At 34.0% G+C, this 22,480-nt stretch overlaps 1 protein-coding gene and 2 long non-coding RNA genes across 3 annotated transcripts; 1 reads left to right on the forward strand and 2 right to left on the reverse strand.

Annotated features, from left to right (window-relative positions):
* Positions 1–734: 734 nt before the first annotated feature.
* LOC105318618 (uncharacterized) lies at positions 735–2,647 on the reverse strand. Its single transcript, XM_011415836.4, has 3 exons — positions 2,504–2,647; positions 1,586–1,712; positions 735–1,392 (listed from the first exon to the last, which is right to left on the reverse strand). Exons 1-3 carry the CDS (start codon positions 2,510–2,512, stop codon positions 794–796), a joined length of 735 nt encoding a protein of 244 aa, XP_011414138.1. The 5' UTR covers positions 2,513–2,647; the 3' UTR covers positions 735–793.
* A 5,971-nt stretch (positions 2,648–8,618) lies between these two features.
* LOC105318628 (uncharacterized) lies at positions 8,619–15,594 on the reverse strand. The gene is made up of 3 exons (XR_010715110.1): positions 15,448–15,594; positions 11,402–11,690; positions 8,619–8,883 (listed from the first exon to the last, which is right to left on the reverse strand). It is a non-coding gene; the product is annotated as an uncharacterized lncRNA (long non-coding RNA).
* A 4,310-nt stretch (positions 15,595–19,904) lies between these two features.
* LOC105318651 (uncharacterized) lies at positions 19,905–20,891 on the forward strand. Its single transcript, XR_898536.4, has 3 exons — positions 19,905–20,035; positions 20,253–20,551; positions 20,711–20,891. It is a non-coding gene; the product is annotated as an uncharacterized lncRNA (long non-coding RNA).
* The last annotated feature ends 1,589 nt before the right edge of the window (positions 20,892–22,480 follow it).

Consider the following 22,480-nt stretch of genomic DNA (forward strand, 5'->3'; position numbering starts at 1 on the left):
GAATCAAAATTCTGTCGCCCCTCTCATCAATCAGTTTTTTGCTTCCAATTTTTCCAGTTAATTTCCATATTTTTCCATCAATTTTATTTTTCACAAGCCTGAAAATTGTAGATTTATCCATAGCAAATATTTTTGCCAATTTATATTGTTTTTCAACTGAATTATACAAATCTATATAGCCATTTTTCTTTGCTCCTCCAACATTCCCTGTCGTTTGCCCGCCATCAAGAACAATGACATTACTGGAGAGTTAAAACAAGGGGGACAAATGAGATCACACTCCCTTATCATTTTTCCAAGCATCATTTTAATATAAAAAAATAAAAATGAGTAGAAAAATGTTTGGTGAAAAGTTGCATCAATTATAGTACGTCATTGTACATGTTCCTTTTATAGATTGGTCGAAACCTTCAACCAAAGAAAAATCACGGACTGCACGAAATAATCATGATGATGTCTTCTCATAGAAGATGATTTCAAATTGACTGTTTCTTGTATCTAACGCACTGATGTGTATTAGCAACAATTTAGTAACTTACTTTTTTACGGTCAATTTATTAGGAAGAAAAATGTAAATATAAACAATAAAATGCTTTAATTCATGCAATTAATTATTTTTTTTCTGCAATGTCACAACCTTTATATTCCGCATGAATCACCAAAGAAAGCATTTTAATGTTAAAATGTCAAAAATAGATAACTGTTAAGAACAATGAAAGTATTTCAACAAACTGTAATGTTCATAACAAGAAAAAAAGTTTTATTTATATCTAACAATATGAAATTAATTAGTTTATCCACAGAAGACGACATCGTACTCGGACTGTCTCCCTCCGGCTCCACGGCAGGTGAACGTACTCTTGTGGTCGTCGTAGGCGTAGCTGTAGGCCTGTGGACAGGCGTTCTTAAACGTCTGGGCGTATGAGAAGTTTGGACATGTCTGTGGCGTGTTATGTGCTCCACTACAGCAGTATTCGGGGTTACCAAAGGCCAGGCATGCGCTCTTACAAGCCACGACTCCACCGGTCCCGTACAACTGCATTCCGCTAGGACAAATGGCGTTAACGTTGGTATAGCAGCCAGCAGAAGAGCAATAGTATGCTCCCGATTGCCCTTCGGTAGTTCCGGCTCTGGGGCGCATGCTCATAGGAAGATTAAAACCATCAACCAAACTGATGTCGTAAAAGTCTTGGTTTCCGGCACCGTCAAAGGTGATTTCTGCTAGAGTAACGGGGGGCACGCCTCCTGCACCGTTACAATGGAGTCGTCCTCCGCCACAGTCTCCAGTCTCACATCGAGATCCGCCACATCCGGTACGTCCCCACATTCTTCCGGACCAGTGAGCTGGGAAGTTTACACTGTGGCTTTGTCCATGAAAAAGTTTAAATCCGCCTTAAATTTGATTGAAAATATTGATTTGTTATATTTGATTGAATAATTACATGTATTCATTGTAAAAAGAATTATTATTATCATTATTATTATTACTATCATTATTATTATTATTATTACTACTATTTAATAATCATATTATTTCAATTGTTAGTATTTGCGTTTCCATGATAAACATTTTTATTTGCCCGACCTTGATCAGGATTACTGTTGCCGAGGATTCCGACCCAAATTTCTTTGTTGCAGTTGTTTCTATAATGGATTCTGTGTCCGCTGCAAACAGCGACCAACGCCAGGAAAACCAAGGACTTCATGGCTATCTGATGTCGAATATCAATTTTCATAAAATTTATCAGGATATCAGTACTGCATTTCCCTTTTTTTTTACATGAAATTGATTTGTAGAATCTAAGAATTTAATTATGCTAGTTGTTCTATAAAAAAATAAGATCGTCATGTGTTGCATGTAAGATAAACGTTGGACCTTATCTAGAACATTGTTTATCTAAGAGCCTAAAACTAGACCCTTCCCGTTCTTTGTTCTGCATGTAATGTAAATGTAAATCAAAGTTGCATAATGCAAACATATATTCAAATTTAGTAACTCTGCATCCAGCTGATTTTAATTAGATAATTAATACGTGTCTACCACTAAGCTGGAATTTGATTTTTGTCTTACATAAAAATGTTTTTAAATATTAACAATTTATCATCGTGTTTATAAGAATGATAACTGAATAAGAAATATTACAAAATCGTATAATTTTCTTTTTAATACAGTGTTTTCTTAAAATTAATTGTACATCGTTTATATGAAAATCATAACACTAAATTTTGAGCACCGACAAATGCATAGAAATGTATGCAATTCTTGTCTTAAATTGCATTAAAATACTTTGAAATAAGATTTAAACTTCAAATTTAAGAAAAAAAATTATTCACTTGGATTTCTTGAATACGTTAATTATAGCAAAAGACAGAATTCAAAATTCATTTCCCATCATATGAAATGAATCAAACGTAAAAAAAAAATTAAATTAAAAATGAAGAAACAAAAAATATTATTTTTTTCAAAGTTTTTTTCTGTAAGTTATGGTCGGTGGATCCTTACCTTGTTCATGAGATTGAGAATAAGTGGAACAACACAGTGTTCCTGCTTATATAATCACAGACGGTTAAATCTGGGGACTGTACGAGTTCTTTATCTCCAAATGTTAACTGTGAGGACAGTCTCAGCTTCGTCTTTGAGGTAGTAATATATCTTATCTATGATATAATGTGTGGTGAATTAATTGTTTTACTTCCATAAGATTGCTAGGTTGTAACAGGATTCTGGTTTTAATAAATTGTAGACCTTTCACACTAAAATAGGGTTTATTTTATAAATAAAGCAATTTATGTTAATCCTCGTATATTATTAGCTCAACCGGGCTGAAAGCTCAAGTGAGCTTTTCTAATCAAAATGCGTCCGTTGTCTGTCGTCGTTGGTGTTGGCGTTGGCGGTGTGTCGTTGTTGTAAATTTTTCACATGTTCATCTTCTTCTCCATCACCACTAGGCAGATTTCAACCAAACTTGGCACAAAGCATCACTGGGTATTCAAGTTTGTTCAAATGAAGGGCCACGCCCTTTTTTTTTAAAGGGAGATAATTTAGACTTATTAAAAATTTGTTGGTATTTTTCAAAAATCTTCTTCTCAGGAACTATTAGGCCAGAAAAGCTGTAACTTGTATGGAAGTATCCTCAGGTAGTGTAAATTCAAGTTTGTTCAAATCTTGGTCCCTGGGGGTAGGGTGGGGCCACAATGGGGGAATGAATTTTTACATAAGAATGTATAGAGAAAATCTTTAAAAATCTTCTTCTCAAAAACTATTTGGCCAGAAAAACTTAAACTTGTGTGATGGCATCCTCAGGTAGTGTAGATTCAAGTTTGTTCAAATCATGGTCCTCGGGGGTAGGGTGGGGCCACAATGGGGAGGGGGTCAAGTTTAACATATGAATATATTGAGAACATCTTTAAAAATCTTCTTTAAAAAAAAAACTATTAGGCCAGAAAAGCTCAAATTGGAGTGGAAGCATCCTCAGGAAGTGTAAATTCAAGTTTTTTCAAATCATGGTCCCCGGGGGTAGGATGGGGCCACAATGGGGGGGGGGGGGTCAAGTTTTACATAGAAAAATATTGAGAAAATCTTAAAAAATTTTCTTTTTAAAAACTATTAGGCCAGGAAAGTTCACATTAGAGTGGAAGCATCCTCAGGTAGTGTAGATTCAAGTTTGTTCAAATCGTAGTCCCTGGGGGTAGGGCAGGGCCACAATGGGGGAATGGATTTTTACATAGAAATAATTAGAGAAAATCTCTAAAAATATTCTTCTCAAAACTATTAAGCCTGGAAAGTTAAAATTTGAGTGGTTGCAATACTGCTGTTGTCATAGGCAAAATTCAATCGTGAGCCCTGGACCGGTAAATGTCCTAGTAAAAATAAACTGGCGATTTAGAGAGAATAATGACGTATATCTCCGCTATTTTAAGACCCATCAACTTGAAATTCAGCATGAGTGTATCTCAGACATCACTTTTCTTAAAACTTCATGCATATTGCGAATGTTTTAGATATTTATTGATTTATTAGGCTGTTGAAGCGAGCTGGTAGTTTTTTATCTGGGTCAGAGTTCGACCCCTTTCTTTATTTATGGTTACATTGAAAATGATGTTTAAACGGGCTTGGCCCCTGTGTCAAGATATTTTGATTTTGATACTGTAATGCTAATTTGGTCAGAGTTAAAGGCTATTGTTGCTCAGGTGAGCGATGTGGCCCCTGGGCCTCTTGTTATTATGTCTTTAGTTATTTCTTCATATATATACCGTGTTTAATTTAGTTGTTAAATTTTTACGAGGAATTGCATAATTTTTCACTGTTGTACATTACCGTTTATTTCCGGTCTTTTTCTAATATGCAAATTTTATGAGCGATCACTCTAGGGGAAGCTGCACAGAAATTGTTGATCTTATGTAAGGTCAAATTTGTAATACAGAGTCGTCCCTGCGTAGTCCAAAGTGTTTGATTGAAAATTACTTCACTGTATCACAGCATGAGGTTTTTCAGGGGATAAATTTTCATATTTTTATTTTATAAATATATATTAAGATATTCAAATGATTTAATATGTAATAAACAAATTGATATTTTTTTCCCTAGGTTGTCACAATTCAATGGGACTGGAATATATGCAAATTAGTTTTGCTTTATGGTTAAAATTGTACTTCCCATTTTTTTTAAAGGAGTCTTTTAAAAAATTAATATTATACTAAACTTAAATAAGTAAACTGAAATAGACTTAATGCGGTCGTATCACCGCACGGAACCGTGCATCCGTCTGGACGTCCGGTATCTGTCGAATTGCAACATTCTTGTGGGCAAGATTATCAACGTTCACAGGATGTTTGGGCAAGAGGAATAACCCTCGATATGTCATGCATGCATGAAAAAAAAATTTCGGCAAGATTTATATGGACTGTACAGAGATTGTTCGTGACATAAGAAAGAATCCTTTTAATTTTCAAAGTCGAAGTTCTAGATTAACAGTCTTGATTGGAAAATCCCTGTTAGCAAAATACAGATACAATTATGTGGGTCAACTTGCGGACAGTAATTACATTTTCAGTCATCTGTTTCAGTCATAAGATTGTAAGAAAAAAAAGACAGTTGATTAAAATTTAGTCTCATTAGAGTTATTGCACTTGCATTTCCGGTAGGGAAGATACATGTTTTTAGCATCGATTTGGATTCGTAATTTTTACCTCGACTTTTCATGTGACACCTGTCTCATCCTCATCAGCGCATGGGCGAGATAAACTCGGCATAGTACATGATCAATACATGTACGATGACATTTGGCTTGCACATACAGTATACTAGACTCTTCAATGTATCTGAGTATGGAACGCCTCAACTGCCTTATGTAGATAATCTTCATAATTTATGATGATTCTTCAACATTACATGCTGATACTTTAACATTACATGATGGTACTTTAACATTACGTGCTGATACTTCAACATTACATGCTGATACTTTAACATTACATGATGGTACTTTAACATTACATGCTGATACTTCAACATTACATGCTGATACTTTAACATTACATGATGGTACTTTAACATTACGTGCTGATACTTCAACATTACATGCTGATACTTTAAAATTACATGATGATACTTTAACATTACATGCTGATACTTCAACATTACATGCTGATACTTTAACATTACATGATGGTACTTTAACACTACGTGCTGATACTTCAACATTACATGCTGATACTTTAACATTACATGCTAATACTTCATTATATGATGGTACTTCACTATGCAGTAGTTTTTAAAAATAGGGTTAGGGAAGCGTCGCCTAGGGAGCGAAATACGCTAAAACTCAGAACACGTGGATGCCTGTAAAATTTTTAACACTGAGCTGTTTCTCTGTTTCAGAGATTGATCAGCCTGACTGGTCCACTAAAACTAGCTTAGATCGAGATACTCAACAAATGCTAATATTTGATGAAGTGTTGTCTTTTAAATGGGTCATTTTAAATTTTTAAGAATGGCTGCATTGTGAGTTCATTGGGGCTCAGCGCATAAAAATCAGGGGGTACCAAAAGTCCTTCAGGGAATTTTGGTCTAAAAATGTGCATTCAGAACCCAATCTTTTGGCACTTAGTCAGAGCGAACAGCTAATTTTTTTTTTAAAAAAAAAGCACCTAAACAAATACTTCTGTCATTCACGTTACATGTAGATTCCTGGAGATCCACGTGAAAGAGTGGGCAATGAAAGCACTGATTTGTTCAACAGTACAGTTACTGCTAAAATCAGATTCAACAGCAATGCAATGCTTTATCCTTTGCATGATCTTATAAGTTGCATGTGTGGTTGTCGTTTGCCTAAATACATTGCAACAAAACAAATCGTATGTTTCGACAATATTTTTATTCAGTAGAGATCCTCTCTCATGAGCTGTAGTGCAATGTGTACTTCTTCAGTTCCAGCTCTTTATATTTATTTTTTTTTTATATTTTTTTACACATAAATCCACATACACACATATTTCAGACATATTTCATTCATTTCAAGATTCTACATATTGTAATATCTTATTAATCTAAAGGAAATAGATTATCCGTGTAGTGTGAAAACGTGTTTTCTTGAAGAAAAAAAAATAAAAATTTTATATATATATATATATATATATATATATATATATATATATATATATATATATATATATATATATATATATATATATATATATATATATATAAATAGCAGTAAATGTAAAGAGAAAAAGGGAGATATAGAAAATTAAAAAAAAATACAATAGAAAAGGGGGTACATGTATCAAAATATTTGTTCACAAGTCAATATAATTGAAAAAAAGAAGAAGAATACTTTAAGCAATCAGATATGTCATAAAACTTGTTATAATTTCTCACAAATTGTTTGCCAGTGGTTTTCATAATCTGAGTATCTACAGTTTTTCATTAACAAATATATTTCGAGCAGAATCCTGTTTTTTATTATTTGTAGTTCCAGCTTTTTGACATGATCCAAACTAGTCTCAGTGGACCTTAGTCCTATATGATCAATCTCTGAAACAGAGAAACAGCCCAATGTTAAAACTTCCCTATTTTTAGAACTACCGCATAGTGAAATACCATCATATAATGAAGTATCAGCATGTAATGTTGAACTATCAGCACGTAATGTTAAAGTACCAACATGTAATGTTAAAGTATCAGCATGTAATTTTAAAGTATCAGCACGTAATGTTAAAGTACCATCAAGTAATGTTAAAGTACCATTACGTAATGTTGAAGTATCAGCATGTAATGTTAAAGTACCATCATGTAATGTTGAAGTATCAGCAAGTAATGTTAAAGTACCATCATGTAATGTTGGAGTATCAATACGTAATGTTGAAGTACCATCATGTAATGTTGAAGTATCATCATATTATGAAGATTACCTACATAAGGCAGTTGAGACGTTCCATATCTGAGACTTGACATTCTTCAAATCATGTTATTTATTGTAAACTGTTTTGAAGGGGAAAAAAATCTTTCGATGACTGTGGGGTTGAGGCCCACCGCCATAATAAAAGTTTAAGCTGCATTCCATAAATATTGTACACCACAGGCGCCTGACGATAAAAATATTTATTTTGATAATATGATTCTCCCCTGTACTATAATTATAACTAAAGTACATGGGGATAATCTTATTATTAAAAAAGAAGCTTTAATTTTTGCGCCTGTGTTGCACATATCTGACACTATTGCTAAAATGAGTAACTGTTCTTGGGATGTACTCTAGCCTATCCATTCTTTCCCAGTTGACGTATATTTCGAAAAACGACTCTTCTTATCTGTTGAAATAGAGCAAGTCACTGTACGAGTATCTACGAGTATACTAGTATTCACATTTATCAATCATCTAGGTCATTAACATTTAGTTGAGTAAGTACAAGGACGGGAAAGTTTTCTGCCGTGATCGAATTTCTCTCCGGCCTCACTTGAACGGTGCCGTCTTTAAAAAACGCGCTAGCAGGTGGTGGTTTATGAGGAGGGGAGAAGGGTATTTCCTCCTCTCTCAAGAAGCAACCCATCCGCCCCCACCCTAATCAAACACCCATAATTTAACGGGTATTGAGAAAGAAGAAACATTAGATTCATTTGCAATATCGCTCACATGAGAAACAGTGTCTTTCATATCTTTGTATGTTCATGTATTAATGATATCAAAACGGGTCTTAATCGCAAGTATTAAGATGATTAATTCAATTTACATGTAAAAGCTTTTTTAAAAGTAAATTCTGACTGATAAATGAATGACGGTATACCATATTTTACACTGCTGTAACAAAAAAAAAATGGTGCTAGCTAGGCTCTTTGTCAAGAAAATGTGGAGAGACAGAATTTTATTTTATTGGTCATGTATGTTTCGAAATACAGTATGTCGGAAAATGGAAGTGTCCGGTGCCTCCATAATTCAAGTAGTCGAAGTCAACGGTTCCTGTCACATTTTAAAAGTAAGTTTTGTAAATATTCTTTTAATATAGCGCGTGAGTTAATGGTGAATACAATGCAAATTATTTCTTTAAAACAAACAAAGTGTATTTACAGAAATAATTTTTTTTAACCATTTTTTTTAAATAAATGCATTATTGGCCTAAATTTCCTAAAAATAATTGCACATAATGTAATTTGGAGTTAAAATGGAGCAAGGGGAAAAAGTGCATGCCCTGTGAGACAAAATGGATGGGACAAAGGTACGTAGCTCATGTACAACACTGTTCCCCTTTACACGTTCTGTGGGCCTGTGCAAATTGTACTGGAAAACCATTAAGATGAAAATATACCAGCTTTAATTTGATCATACAATTGATACATCAGTCATGGATTATGGGCAGTCTATCCCATGAACCCGCCGGGGAACACTGAAACCAGAAAAAGACAGTCAAGAAATGTTTGTTTGCAATAACTAGTATCATATTAAAAAATATATAAATAAAAACAATGTGTTTATGAATTATTAGAATATACTAAATATAAAAGAGTTATGAGAGTTTTATTAAATCATATTTTACAGCATTAATTTAAGGAATAAGGAATCAATCTTTTTAAGTATTATTAAGTGATTATATACGGTTGGGGTGATCAAATCCAATTCCCTTCGGGGTTTATGATAGATTTGATCACACCTGATCGTATTTGATCGACTCAAATTTAAATTCCTTATAACCTATATTTTATATTAGTTATAAGAGATGCTATTTTAAATTATTCTCCAATATACTACGAATGTCGTCAGTAAATGTATAGACACCCCATATTTTGTCGAATCACGGGTTTTTTTTAAAGTAGCATATAGAGAACTGAATGTTGAGAAACACATGTAAGGCTTTCACTGATAGTTAGAGGTTAAACGTTAAACTATGTCGTTTTTTCACGTCTTACGTAGCAAGGGACAATTTCAGATTTTTGTAAAATTGAGCAATACAGTGCTTGAAATCGAACGAGTGTTGCTAAAATTCATGAAATGGTTCTTCATGATTATCATTAGTTAGAGGGACGTCTCCTGTTGAATATGGTATGCAATATGTAGGCCCCTTACGCAAATAACATGAGAGAATCAGGAGTAAATTGAGAATTTTGCGACTATGACTGTTGGGTTGACTTTAAACTGTGAAACTGCAAGTTACAGACAGGAGGGTAAAAAACACGGAAAGCAGGTGGATGGGACATTGTAAACTATACACCAGTAAGTTTCTGAAATGTAAAGGTGCAAGCTACACGCAGTACGGAAAGCCAACTCTTTGCATGGTATAAGCTGGTGGAGGTCTTAAAAGCTGAAAAATCATGAAAAAGTGGACGAATATGAAAGGGTCGAAATCTTAGAAAAACCACTTTGTAGAAAATATTACATGTTCTGACTAGTAATTTTTTTCAGAATTGGTGATGGGCATTATTAAGAGTGAATTAAAGGTATTTGTATAAAAGGAAACAGAGAAAATTCTGGTTACAGAAGACACATCACCTGGCTACAGTGACACCCCTGCGAGTGTGTTCGGATTGTTTTCTTTATCGTTGCTAAGTATGTAATAAATCCAGAGGTGCTCGAATGAAAAATTCACGAGACTTCACCGAGATTTGTTCAGTTCCTGTGAAATTTCGAGAGGAAGTATGAGTGTTCGGATAATATTCTCAAAATACGTTAGTACTGGTGGATTTTCATATCATATCCTATTGTGATTTATGTTAAAACATCAACATCTTTTAAGATGTATGTCTTATTTCACCATCTAGCGGTTTTTTAAATCATTCGATAATACTCGAAACAGAGTTATCGTTCGTGTTCAATGAGTGGTTGATAATATAAACTTTGGGTTGCTTAATAAATTCATAGACATGTTTGATGTTTGATGTTGTGGTGTGTAATACAATGTTTTAAAAAAATAATGTGTGAATGTTTTGCATAAAAACTTAGTATATCGAGCCATTTTTAAGGAACATTCTGCATAAAATAGTACAGTCTGTTTCACTATTAGTGTTATTACTAGGTCAGGCGCGGATCGAAAATTAATTCTTAGGGGGATGTCTACTACGCATGTTAATTGTCGCAACAGCAGAAAAAACTATTTTTGTATTGTCACATTTACTTCTAGGACACATTTTACCCACCAATTAATGAAGATAAAGTTTAAAATCAATAAACCTCTAGAATTTATATTTGACTACAAGTACCTAGATTCTCTAAAATAGACTATAAACACGAGGCACGATTTTTACTGCGAAACTGAAAGTGTCAAATAAAACCTCGTGATTTAAAATTTAAATGACAATAACATTCGCAGGGGTGAGTGAGTTGTATAAAAAAACTGTCCTGTACCATCTTAGTACCAGTAAGCGATACGTAATGCCTCGGATGAGCTCAGTATGGCTGTTTTAATCTAATTACCTCCTTTTACACTTGCATTGCATATTTGTATATTAAATAGATAAAAATGTACCATTTATCATTGTATAAAATTACCCTTAAATTGGTGAAAATATGATACAAGTTATCTTTACAAAGAAATAAGTACGTGCATTTCATAAATCTCCGAAAAAATGTCGTCTGCGTGTCATTCCGATTGGTTGCCTGTGATTTATTTCTATGTAAACTATTTCTTACAAAGCTACTGAGTTTACTAGGAATAGTCGTTAAAACTCTATTGAGGAGAGACCAGCAAATCCGAACTGCTGGTAGAACAGAAGTAAAGTTCTTGTTATTGTGAATGTTGCAGAATAACCCCTTTTGGTTTATAAAATATTGTATGAAATATTAATAATTTCAAAAAAACATTTCTCGAGTCGACCTTGGAGATTACTAGTATTCTGCAACATTCACACAAATTCTTGCTTTCTTTTTTAAACGGTTGTTAGTTGTAAGAATATACAAGTTAATATATTTACTTGGACCTGGACCGGCTCCGGGAAAGCCGACTCCTGGAAAGCCGCCTCCGGGGAAGAATGGCATCGGAGCAGGGAATGGATTAAATGGGTTGAAGTTGGTTTGAATAGGGTAGGGTACCACGACCGGAAGAGGTTGGCGCCGAAAGCGGTTAAAGATGAACGGAAGTGCCAGTCCCGCCAGGAAAGCGCCCCCTGTGCCGATGTTTCCGAAGCCTGTCGTCTGCGCTGTTGTCATTGCCATCACGGACATGAAGATCAATGCGACGAGATTTCTGGTCAACATGGTCGTCTAAATAAAAAGGATCACTTTACATTTTAAAAGTACATGTATATACATGTATATATATCAGATCGAGTTGCGTTCAAGATCATAGCTGCTGCGTAAGGCCACGTAGCAGCTACATGTATGATCTTCAACGGTAAGCTACATGTAGCTTAGCTACAAAGTAGATATTCGTAGCTTTAATATTTTATGTTATGCATCAAATTCAAAATGGCCACCTTATAGTTACCACTTTGTAACACACAGGAGATCTATTTATTAAGTGATATTTTTTTCGTTTTAAGTTCTAATAGATTTTGAAATGTAGATTTCGGCTTGAAATTAACAAATCATGTCGATGTAATTAGTCTGTAGTTGAATATTTCCAACTTCAAATCAGAGACATAGCGGTCTGTTAACAGACCTAAGTATTTACGACCTAGCGACTAAGCTAACTGCTACGATCTCGAACGCAGCCCAGGTCATCGCAGTGAACAACTTAAAATCACACTTTATAAAACGACATAGCTAATTGTCAAAGATACAATATTTTACGTTTCCTTATTTTAAACATCAAATTAATTGGGGTTTATCCTGATTTTAGACAAGGTCCAGCACTACTTTTTTCGGAGATTCCCAACTAACAATAACAACAGAAACATTGAAGAACGCGCTAAACACCCCTGCGAATGTTATTGTCATTTAGATTTTAAATCACGAGGTTTTATTTGACCCTTTCTGTTTCGCAGTAAAAACCGCGCCTCGTGTTTATAGTCTATTTTAATCTAGGTACTTGTAGACAAATATAAATTCTAGAGGTTTATTGATTTTAAACTTTATCTTCATTAATTGGTGGATAAAATGTGTTTTAGAAATAAACAAGACAATACAAAAAATAGTTTTTTTCTGCTGTTGCGACAATTAACATGCGTAGTAGAGATCCCCTCTAAGAATTAATTTTCGATCCGCGCCTGACCTAGTAATTACATCAATAGTGAAAGAGACTGTACTATTTTATGCAGAATGTTCCTTGAAAATGGCTCGATACACTAAGTTTTAGGCAAAACATTCACCCATTAATATTTTAAAAACATGGTATTGCACACCACAAGCATCAAACACGGCTATGATTTTATTAAGCAACCCAATGTTTATATTATCAACCACTCTACACGTGGTTGAACACGAACGATAACTCTGTTCTGAATATCATCGTTTAATTTAAAAAAAAACGCTAGATGGTGAAATAAGACATACATCTTAAAAGATGTTGATGTTTTAACATAAATCAAGATAGAATATGATATGAAAATCGACCAGTACTTACGTATTTTGAGAATATTATCCGAACACTTATACTTCCGCTCGAAATTTCACAGGAACTCAACAAATCTCGGTGAAGTCTCGCGAACTTTCATTCGAGCACCTCTGGATTTATTACATACTTAGCAACGGTAAAGAAAACATTTCAAACACATTCGCAGGGGTGCTAAAGTCGGACGTAATCACAAAGAAACAATGTTATCATATAAATGTATGAAAGAATTTCCTTTTAGTTTCAACTTTTCTTTAAAATAAATAACGCTTAATTTTAACATGTGGTTGCCATGCCTAAGACTCTAAGCTTCATATGATATATTTGTACATCTTTTGTTGATATTGATACGTGTAATAACGAATATGCCTGTGAATTATCATGTTATAATTTTTTAATTTTACCGGGTGGCAGTAAATACAAAATTTACATCATTACAACTTTTCTGGTTGTAATCTTGTATTTACTGCCATCCGGTAAATTCAAATTTTACAACATGTCGGAATCAGGGAAACGTAAATTTATGTTGTTGTTCATTGATTACAGTTCGTGATATTTGAGTCAAAGTTCTTTTTTTAAAAATCTTGTAAAGACCACCCAATCTTAGAGAAGAGGAAGTGCTCAGTCCGAAGGGTGTTTAACATTTTCTTAACTCTGTATACCGTATTCTAGGGAGACAGTTGTCATTGACTACGTTAACACATATATAGCACCAAAGAGTAATGCACAAATCCTAAAGTCACATGTACATGTATGTAAGAATTTTGAATTTTGAATTCCTGAAACAAAAGTTAACGTTCTTTGGGTTGTACATGGGAAATGCACCTTAATTTTGTTACCAGTCACGTGATATGAACTTTCAAAGTTTGTTAAAAATGGTCGTGATTTGGAATTTGCTCTTTCTCTACTAACGTATTAATTGTATATAGGAAACATTTTTCTATTTTTGCAGAATTTTTTTTTATAAATCTTTAAAAACTGAAAACCCCCCCAGAATGATGTACTTTTCACACGGTGTTAATTTCACTTTTATTACCAATGACTGTCAGTGGTCATATATACAATGGCATGAAAAGTACTAACGCACAAGTATTTATATGATGTGTGTACGGAGTAGGATAGACAGGGACTGTGAGTCATATACGGGACTGAAGCGGCACTGACCATAAAGTTGTCGTCTCTGACAGGACCCAGGGTGACAGTGATAAATGGCCGATGAACCGCGCTGTCTGTCAATGGACGATTTCCAATGTCCAATCACACGGCCAGTCCTAACTCTCGGCGACCGGTCCATGCTTTTTTGAAACATTGTTTTTATCCAATTAAGATAGTGGTCAGGATTGCTACGGCTTTTACATTCGGACAATTTATCCGTAGAATTATTTATAGTAAATGACTTCTTTTCGAAAATGGTATTGATTATTCATCGGTAAAATGATTGCTTTTATTATTTTATCAAATCATATTACTTATTGTAAACTTTAAGAGAAGAGATGCTATTTTGACAAACAAACGAACATGTATTTTCTTTTAATTACTACCAGCTTGGTCAAAGAGTTAAATATTTAGATCAATCGTTTAATTACATTGATGGTATGAATGCATTTCTGTTTTCTCATTTCAAGTTTTAGTTATATGCTTTTACCCCCCAAATTGGTAGCTGGTTAGGGGTACTAGTGGATACAAGTTAAAAAGGAGTTAAATATACAATGAATTAAATGCTGATATATAATGAAATGATTTCTAAACGTAAGAGAATATTGACAACAATATCACACTTTTAGTGGCACAATGAAAGAGTTTAGTGGAAGCGCTACCGTACGCTAATTAAAATATGGTATATAAAACAGCATACAGCATACAATGTATGTTGTTACGCTATAGTAAATCAGTTTTTTTCAGTTTTATGAAATTTAACCATAGAAATGCATTGTTAAGTTATTATTAGGTACTTATTTCTTAAAACATTCACAAAATAATCGCCTCTGAGTTATGCGAAGCATGATACCGGTATGCACTTTTCCTAGCTAAGTATTTAGAGGATAATTCAACACAAATGAAAAAAAATCAGTAAGAGATTTCATTATAAACTTTCATTATAAACTTTTATAGAAGGACAAATAATTGATTAAAACTATCACATACCCGAGCATGTCATTATCATATAAATGAAGTTACATGTATGTTAGATGGATCCAAAACAAACAATTACCTATTATGACGTATATGTTATAACATAAAACACAATTGGTTAGAATCTCTTTAATAAAAAGTAAAAACTATCATATATAATAAATATCAAGCATTTATTGGGATGTTTTATTCAAACATAGGATAAGGAAGAGTGCAAGTCAAACACACACACATACGGGGATTTAACAATGACTGACGGATCACCATTTTTATCAGTAGGTACAGAGGTTGAGGAGGGTGGCCCCAGGGGAAGTACTAGGGGGCCGCACTACCTACCTTTGTGTGAACACTTCCCAGCGGTACGGAAGGCAACTGGTTCCAGGGATCATGATCGATGTTTATATATCATAAATAAGATTATACTTAGCGCGCACTTGTCAATATCTTGATAACGTGTATACATATGTAAATGTATGAATTCATTATGAATTCATGCTCTGGACTTGGGTGTCCTAATGTGTGTAACCAACATACCATAAATAACCTGGCATTAAGGAGTTCTATCGCCATAGATGTTGTCTTTATGCATTTTGTGCACCAGTTGCTGTCTACTTAACAGTAGGAATCCGGGATTACTCAATATTAACGTTGGTAATAATTGAAATTTAGAAAATATATACTTCTCACTATAAAGTGTCTACGCCTTTAATATTACTAATTTGTAACTTAGAAACTCGATCAAATGTATACATATCAAAGTTATCCAGTTCATTTCAGTGTAAAGCTGTATGGGTAGCCTTTTTAACCAGTGAAAATTCTGATAGATGTAAATCTTTCCTGGTCATTTTATTTGTAATGGGTTTTTAAAAATAAGTTTTCAATATATTTGATTAGTGCCTACTATTTATCAAAAATATAATATTATAGTCATGTACTCTTTACACAATTGCGCTGAAAAATAGTTTCATTCATGATCAGCGGAAACAACATTACAACAAATGTTTAGAATGTCGATGTAAATGCAATACATAGAAGAAAACAAAATAAACGTTAAATTATTTTAAAAATTCACCTTGACTGAAAAAATGTAAATTTGAAGCATTCATAGTCTTACCCTAGCTGGCTCCTCATCCTTTTCACGAAAATATAGGTCATTCTTTGATTGACATTTTTTTCATTAATGAATATTACTTATATCACTTTCATGATTATTGTTCGTTATTTTAAACACGGTATATTTTAAATATTTATTGTGTATGAGAGCGTGTATTTTTTCTTTTCCTTTTTAATGACGGAATGGTTATGCAACACCTGCACCGTATTTCTGACGTAAGACTGCTGCCAGTACTTGGCTATGCTTCGTACGGACATAAAGAAATATATACGCCAGTTTCTTAGCAAGGATTTTAACTTAGAGAGACCAGCTAAGCAGTGAAAATAAATATAATTTAATAGTCAAACATCTTGTCGTTTTTTTAAAATTTACTCCACATCCATATGTAAAGAACGATGAGATAAGTGTATAGTCAAAAGTCAACATGATTATATACCATTGTACAACCAGTATACATTCGTTTTATGTGCGATTGTAGCGGTAAGTCTATGAAAACCAGAAGTATTAAAACTTTACAATCTCCTTATAAGACAGCAGATTCATTTTAAACGTTTTCATTGAACTATACATAACATTACATTTGCAAAGGGTCTTTAGCTTTTTATTTATTTATTGCAATTCAAAAGATTTCAATTCAGTTTTCAGAAACACCCTAACGTAGAACCTATTTTGTTCCAGCTGGAGTTTTTCCCATACCCTTCAAAGGATACTAGTAAAACTATTTCGATTTAAAAAATGGTAGACATTTTTGTCTAGGTGACGGTGCAAGATTTTTTGAAATTTCTATTTCTAGATATTTGATTCAAGATTACACGGCTTTGGGGTTAATAGTTGTTTACCATTATCAGTCATGAAGATTATGATTTTACGGCACCCAGTTTTGCAGTTTACTTCTGATTCTCATGTACTTAACATTATAGACTTACATATTGCATACAAAATCCCTCTAATTAATAATGATTATGAAGAATCATTTTATGAATTTTAGCAATACTTATACAGTTATACATGTACGGCTTCAAGTACAGTATTTCTCATTTTTACACAAATATTTGTCCGAAACTGTCCTTTGCTTAAGAGTTTATCAAATTTCTGACCAATTTGCCAATTAGACAAATTGTACATAAAATGAATTCCAGCGACAAATACAAGTTTCAGTATGTCGAGGGTCAGTCAAACACTTCTTCTATAGTAAAATAATTATATACCAGCTGTAAACCCTTTACTTCCATTTTCGGCAATTGCCCTAACATGTGTATCTCCATTCTAAGATCAACAATTACAAACGTAAACCATTAACTTAAACAGACAATGATTGTTTTATGAATGTGTTTATTGCCAACATAAACAATGGTGATGAGCGACAGATGGATCTGATTCTGTGACGATGTGTGTGCTGAGCGGCGCTTGTCCTGCTCTCATTCCGCTTAATATTCTTCTTCTTCTTCTTTACGATGTGCGTCAATTAAAGTGGTGATGATTGGAAATAAATAACCTGCAAATATATACAAAGAATTAATGTTAAGTTACTGAAGGATGTTTCAAAAAATAATTGATCCTCATTTCAAAAACACATGGTTACGAAAAAATCGAGAAATTTTAACACGGGAAAATCGAAAAAAAAGAAAAAAGAAAATTAAATAAACACCCTTAAAAACCTGTAGTAATTGAGATTGACAAATAAAATCCGTTGAACTTACATGATGGTGATTCTTTCTCAGTAGTGTTTGCGGTTGTGGTGGTAGACGATGACTGGTGGCTGGGCGATGGGGAAGGGGGCGATGAATGGTGGGGGTGGGGGAATGATGACACGGCTTGGGTTGGGTCCCAGGCTGTTGGCGGCAAGAAAGGGAGCGACGAAGGACAGCGCCAGGGCTGGGTTGTTGCTGATGAAGCTGTTCAGGTTGTTGAGGAAGGTGTTTGTGGTGATGGTCTGAGAGTAGACAGATCCTGTCAGGCACAGGACGGCCAAGACAACAGCGACGCAGGACTTCATGGTCTGTGACAGAAGAGAACAACATTTACTTATCGAATGAAACTGACATGCTAAACAGTGTTTGGCAAATTGCGCCTAATAAAGACAGTCGTACTTGGGTTCTGTTCTATTATGTTATTAAGACTTGCATTAGCAATTTCTGTGGCGAAAAATAATGCATGATGCAAAATCTTTTTTCGTGGACACTTTTAAATATGATTTTAAAGAAAAACCTATTTTTTGAACATATCCTCTTTTTTTCAAGAGACACCAATGATTTCAAATTGGTCTTTGAACAGAAAACAAATTGACATTTCAAAAACCCCGCTTCTGCTACGAAATATTTTTTTTTCCATTATTATTTTTCATTTACATTGACCAGAATACTTGAGCTTAGAGTAGCTCGACACATACCTGTATATGAAAGAGTGAATCCAAAGAATGAACTGAAGATTCTAGAAACTCGAACTACTTTTATAGCAAAGAGGCAGACTCTTTTGACAGATGCAATGTCACTGTGTCTGAAAAATGTTACATGTCTAACAATACTGAATGGTTTTCTTCATTAATGTTTGAATTCACACTTTACCATTGTTAGCTCGTGTAATACAATGTCTGCAGGTCACGGCAGATTAACGAGAGGTGTCCACTGCTGTCGCGCCAAGACCGTCTCGGCCTTCCAGGTTACAACCATCAAAATTTTTCTTTTGAAATCAAATTTGTCAAATTTCCAAATTTTACATCTTACAAATAAACAAATACACAATAGAGAAAAAGGAAACTCAGAAGAACAAAAGTTGCTATAATTTACTGATAACATTTATCTTATATTACTTGGAATAATTCATATTTAAATTTATGCTTTGATCTGACTTATTGATTCTGTTGAAACAATGGGTGTCATTTTGTCGAGATATAGATGTGTTCGTTGCATGGGCTAAATATTTGATCAGTAATTTAAATTCAACGCCCCCCAAAAATTCCTCCGTCACAAACATTTCACATGTAAATTTAAGAAATTGAAATTGAAATTGTATATGTATGAAGACAGTACATTTGTAATATCTTTTAAGACCAACAGATCTTAAGAGCTTTTTAAGGTTGTAAAGTATTGTGAAGACAGTTGAAATGCATGTATCACTATTTCTTTTCTCATTATTGTGTTATGACTGTTTGACATGTTTCCCGGTGGGTATGTGAGATCCCAACTAACACAAGACCCGCTGTTAGTCCGTGTGCTCGTCGAGTACAGCGCTCGTTAGTTACTTTTTATTACATCACGTCGACAAGGAGATATTGTAACTCCAACACTATACTTGCTGCAAGAGTTGGCATAATAAAAGCCGACGAATACAATGCAGTTGGAACGAGCGGATATTATCCTACCATAAAATGACAGAATATCATGTAATTACGCAACAAGTTGTCAAAAACCACAGAAAAGCATGCAAAATATTTGTCAAAGTGTCATCAATTAGCGGTGGTTATAAGATAGGTATTATGCTAGAGACATGATAACTTGTAATTAAAATCCAATTCATAGTAGCATACATCTTGACCTTACAGAATATAGATTTTGGTATTTGGTAGATGAGGAACTTTAGGGGGAAATTCTTTATTTGTTTAAATTTCTCCATTATCTTTAATTTAAAAATCAAACTTTAAACTAGAAAATATTTTTTATTGATTTCAAAAATAGGCCCTGTAGGTCTTAAACTGGAATAAGATATTTCTTCGTTAGTTCATCCCCTTACGGTCCTCTCTCATATTACATATATAAAGGGGAGAAATAATGGAGTCAAACTATAGTTTCTCTATCGCACAAACTGTAACAGGTAAGTTAAAACAAGAAGGTTTTTTTTCATATTTATCTAATGACTGATCATTACAATTATAAATGTTGCAAATCATTTTTAGAATCAATTTCCATTCGCTAAGTTTAGGCAAGAAATGCAACAACTGTAATGAAAATGAGTTGCTTATAGACGAACTTTAATGTTGTGTTGTGCATTGATTTTTAACTGCAATGTATTTTTTCTTTCACCTGGCCAGGTAATAATGAGGTCTTCAGTCGCTGTTGTCTTGGCCGTCCTGTGCCTGACAGGATCTGTCTACTCTCAGACCATCAGCACAAACACCTTCTTCACCAACCTGAACAACTTCATCAGCAACAACCCAGCCCTGGCGCTGTCCTTCGTCGCTCCCTTTCTTGCCGCCAACAGCCTTGGACCCAACCCCAGCGGTGTCATCATTCCCCCACCCCCACCATTCATCCCCATGGTCCCTCCCATGGCAATGATGCCACCCATCATTGTTAGGAAGCACCACTACTGAGGTGTGGATGATATGAAGTAAGTTGTCACAAGAATATCACTTTCTTATGAATCAATTACACAAATAAACTTAGGCAACTTTGAATATCTAAGCAGTTTCAACCTTTCTGCACTGCAGTATGTGTATGGTTGTTCATAAAACATTTTTTTAATTTTATTTTTCTATCTATTTTCTAGAGATGCTGGAACTTCCATGTTTATCTATCAACAACACATACATTTTTGGGATGAACTCATCTAAGAGACCCGCCATTTTTGACGTTGACGTCCAATCCGTGGTCCACGCTTAGACGGAGATGAAAGGTTGAGGACTGGAATATTGCTTGTTATAGTTTTTAATAAACCCAAAACAAAACTATACTATCGTTGCTTTTCTTTTTTGCTTACTTGATGTTCAGATCAAAGTATTTATGAACCCATAAAATGGTTCATTATTCTTTTAACTCAATTTCAAATCGCATAAAATGATGGCATAAGGTAGCCGATTTTCATATACATATGTACACGTAATTGTGTTAAAATACCTAGAACCGCGAGGACGTGTACTGCGGTAATTTCATTGTTGAAGAACTGTTTCTTGGACACGTCTGACCAAGACTTTATGGCGTTTGTATACAAGACTTTGTAACCAGTTTCACAGGCTTGAATGTAGTTAGTAGCTCTTCAAACACGGTTTATTTCTTAGATTTCACGTCCAATTCCACATATTCTTATTTGGTAACCAAACTGCCTGTAACAGAAGCCTTAGATCTAAAAAATAATTATAAGATATTTACATTCAGAACACCCCACGTATGAACCACGTATGGAATCACCAAAAGGTGGAGTTTATTTTAATTAAGCAAAATTAAAAATAACGGACTTCATTTACTGACGATGCAACCTCCAAACCCGTGAGAAACAACACACGAGGCTTTTTATTATTTGAATTAGCTCCAAATACTAGCCATTAAGTTTAAATGATAAAGTGACCTCCAAAACGTACTTTAATTTTTGATTTTGACAGCGAATTTAAGAAGATACAAAGAAGTTCACCCTAGCACAACGTACAATCGTTAACATTAAACCGAGTTTTCCCGCGTTAACTATCTGTGTTGTTATGGAGTCTCGCTGTTTTGGAAAAGAGATTGTTATCTGTGTAACCTGCTTGTAAATGCAGTCTAAAAAGAGAATTCATCAAATTCATCTCCGTTTTGTAAATTGTTATTTGTGTGACCTGATTGCAGATAGTGTCTTAAACATAACATAGTATAATAGAGCAAATTTTTACACGCCATATACATGTACAAGAAAAGGGTGCTTATGACATTTTTTGCACATTTTTAGATTTTTACATAATTGAATGAAACACATCTTAAAGTTGTCAAATCCAAAATTTTATGGCCATACGCTAATTCTAAGTAGAGTTTTTGCCCGTATACAGTGATGCTATTTCAATACAAAAATCACGACGTCGTGTTCACATACGCAACGTCAAGTAAATTAAGGTGATCACACAGTACTGTGAATTAGCCGTTTAATAAACGTGAAATACAGCTTTTTGTTATCAGTATCTTATCACATTGTTGAATATAGTTGTATGCCTGCATCTATGCTATTCATTTATTGGGCTTTTTTTAAATCATGAATAAAAATGTTTCTATCGACAGCGCAGTTCTCTGCCAGTGTAAGGTTATTATTCAAAAAATAAAATGGCGGTTGTGTAGTTACGGTTTATTTTGGGATATCAACGAGTAACCAGTTATGGAGTATTCTATGTGAACATATTTGATTTACATAAACACTGTCTTTCCATCTAAACAATCAATAGCTATAATATATTAGTAGCTTTTGTTCTTAAACAACATATGCGATTTTCGTGACATTATCAAATATGTCATATTTTAGTCGTGAACTTTGAAAACAATATCAGAAGTTACGTATTATTCATGATCCATTGTACAACTT

Source organism: Magallana gigas, chromosome 6, assembly GCF_963853765.1.
Source record: "Magallana gigas chromosome 6, xbMagGiga1.1, whole genome shotgun sequence".
NCBI classification, from domain to species: Eukaryota; Metazoa; Mollusca; class Bivalvia; order Ostreida; family Ostreidae; genus Magallana; species Magallana gigas.

Coding starts and splice junctions, on each gene's coding strand:
- LOC105318618 (XM_011415836.4), bottom strand. Junction 1,393..1,585: donor CAACAGTAATCCTGATCAAG/GTCGGGCAAATA, acceptor ATCAAATTTAAG/GCGGATTTAAACTTTTTCAT.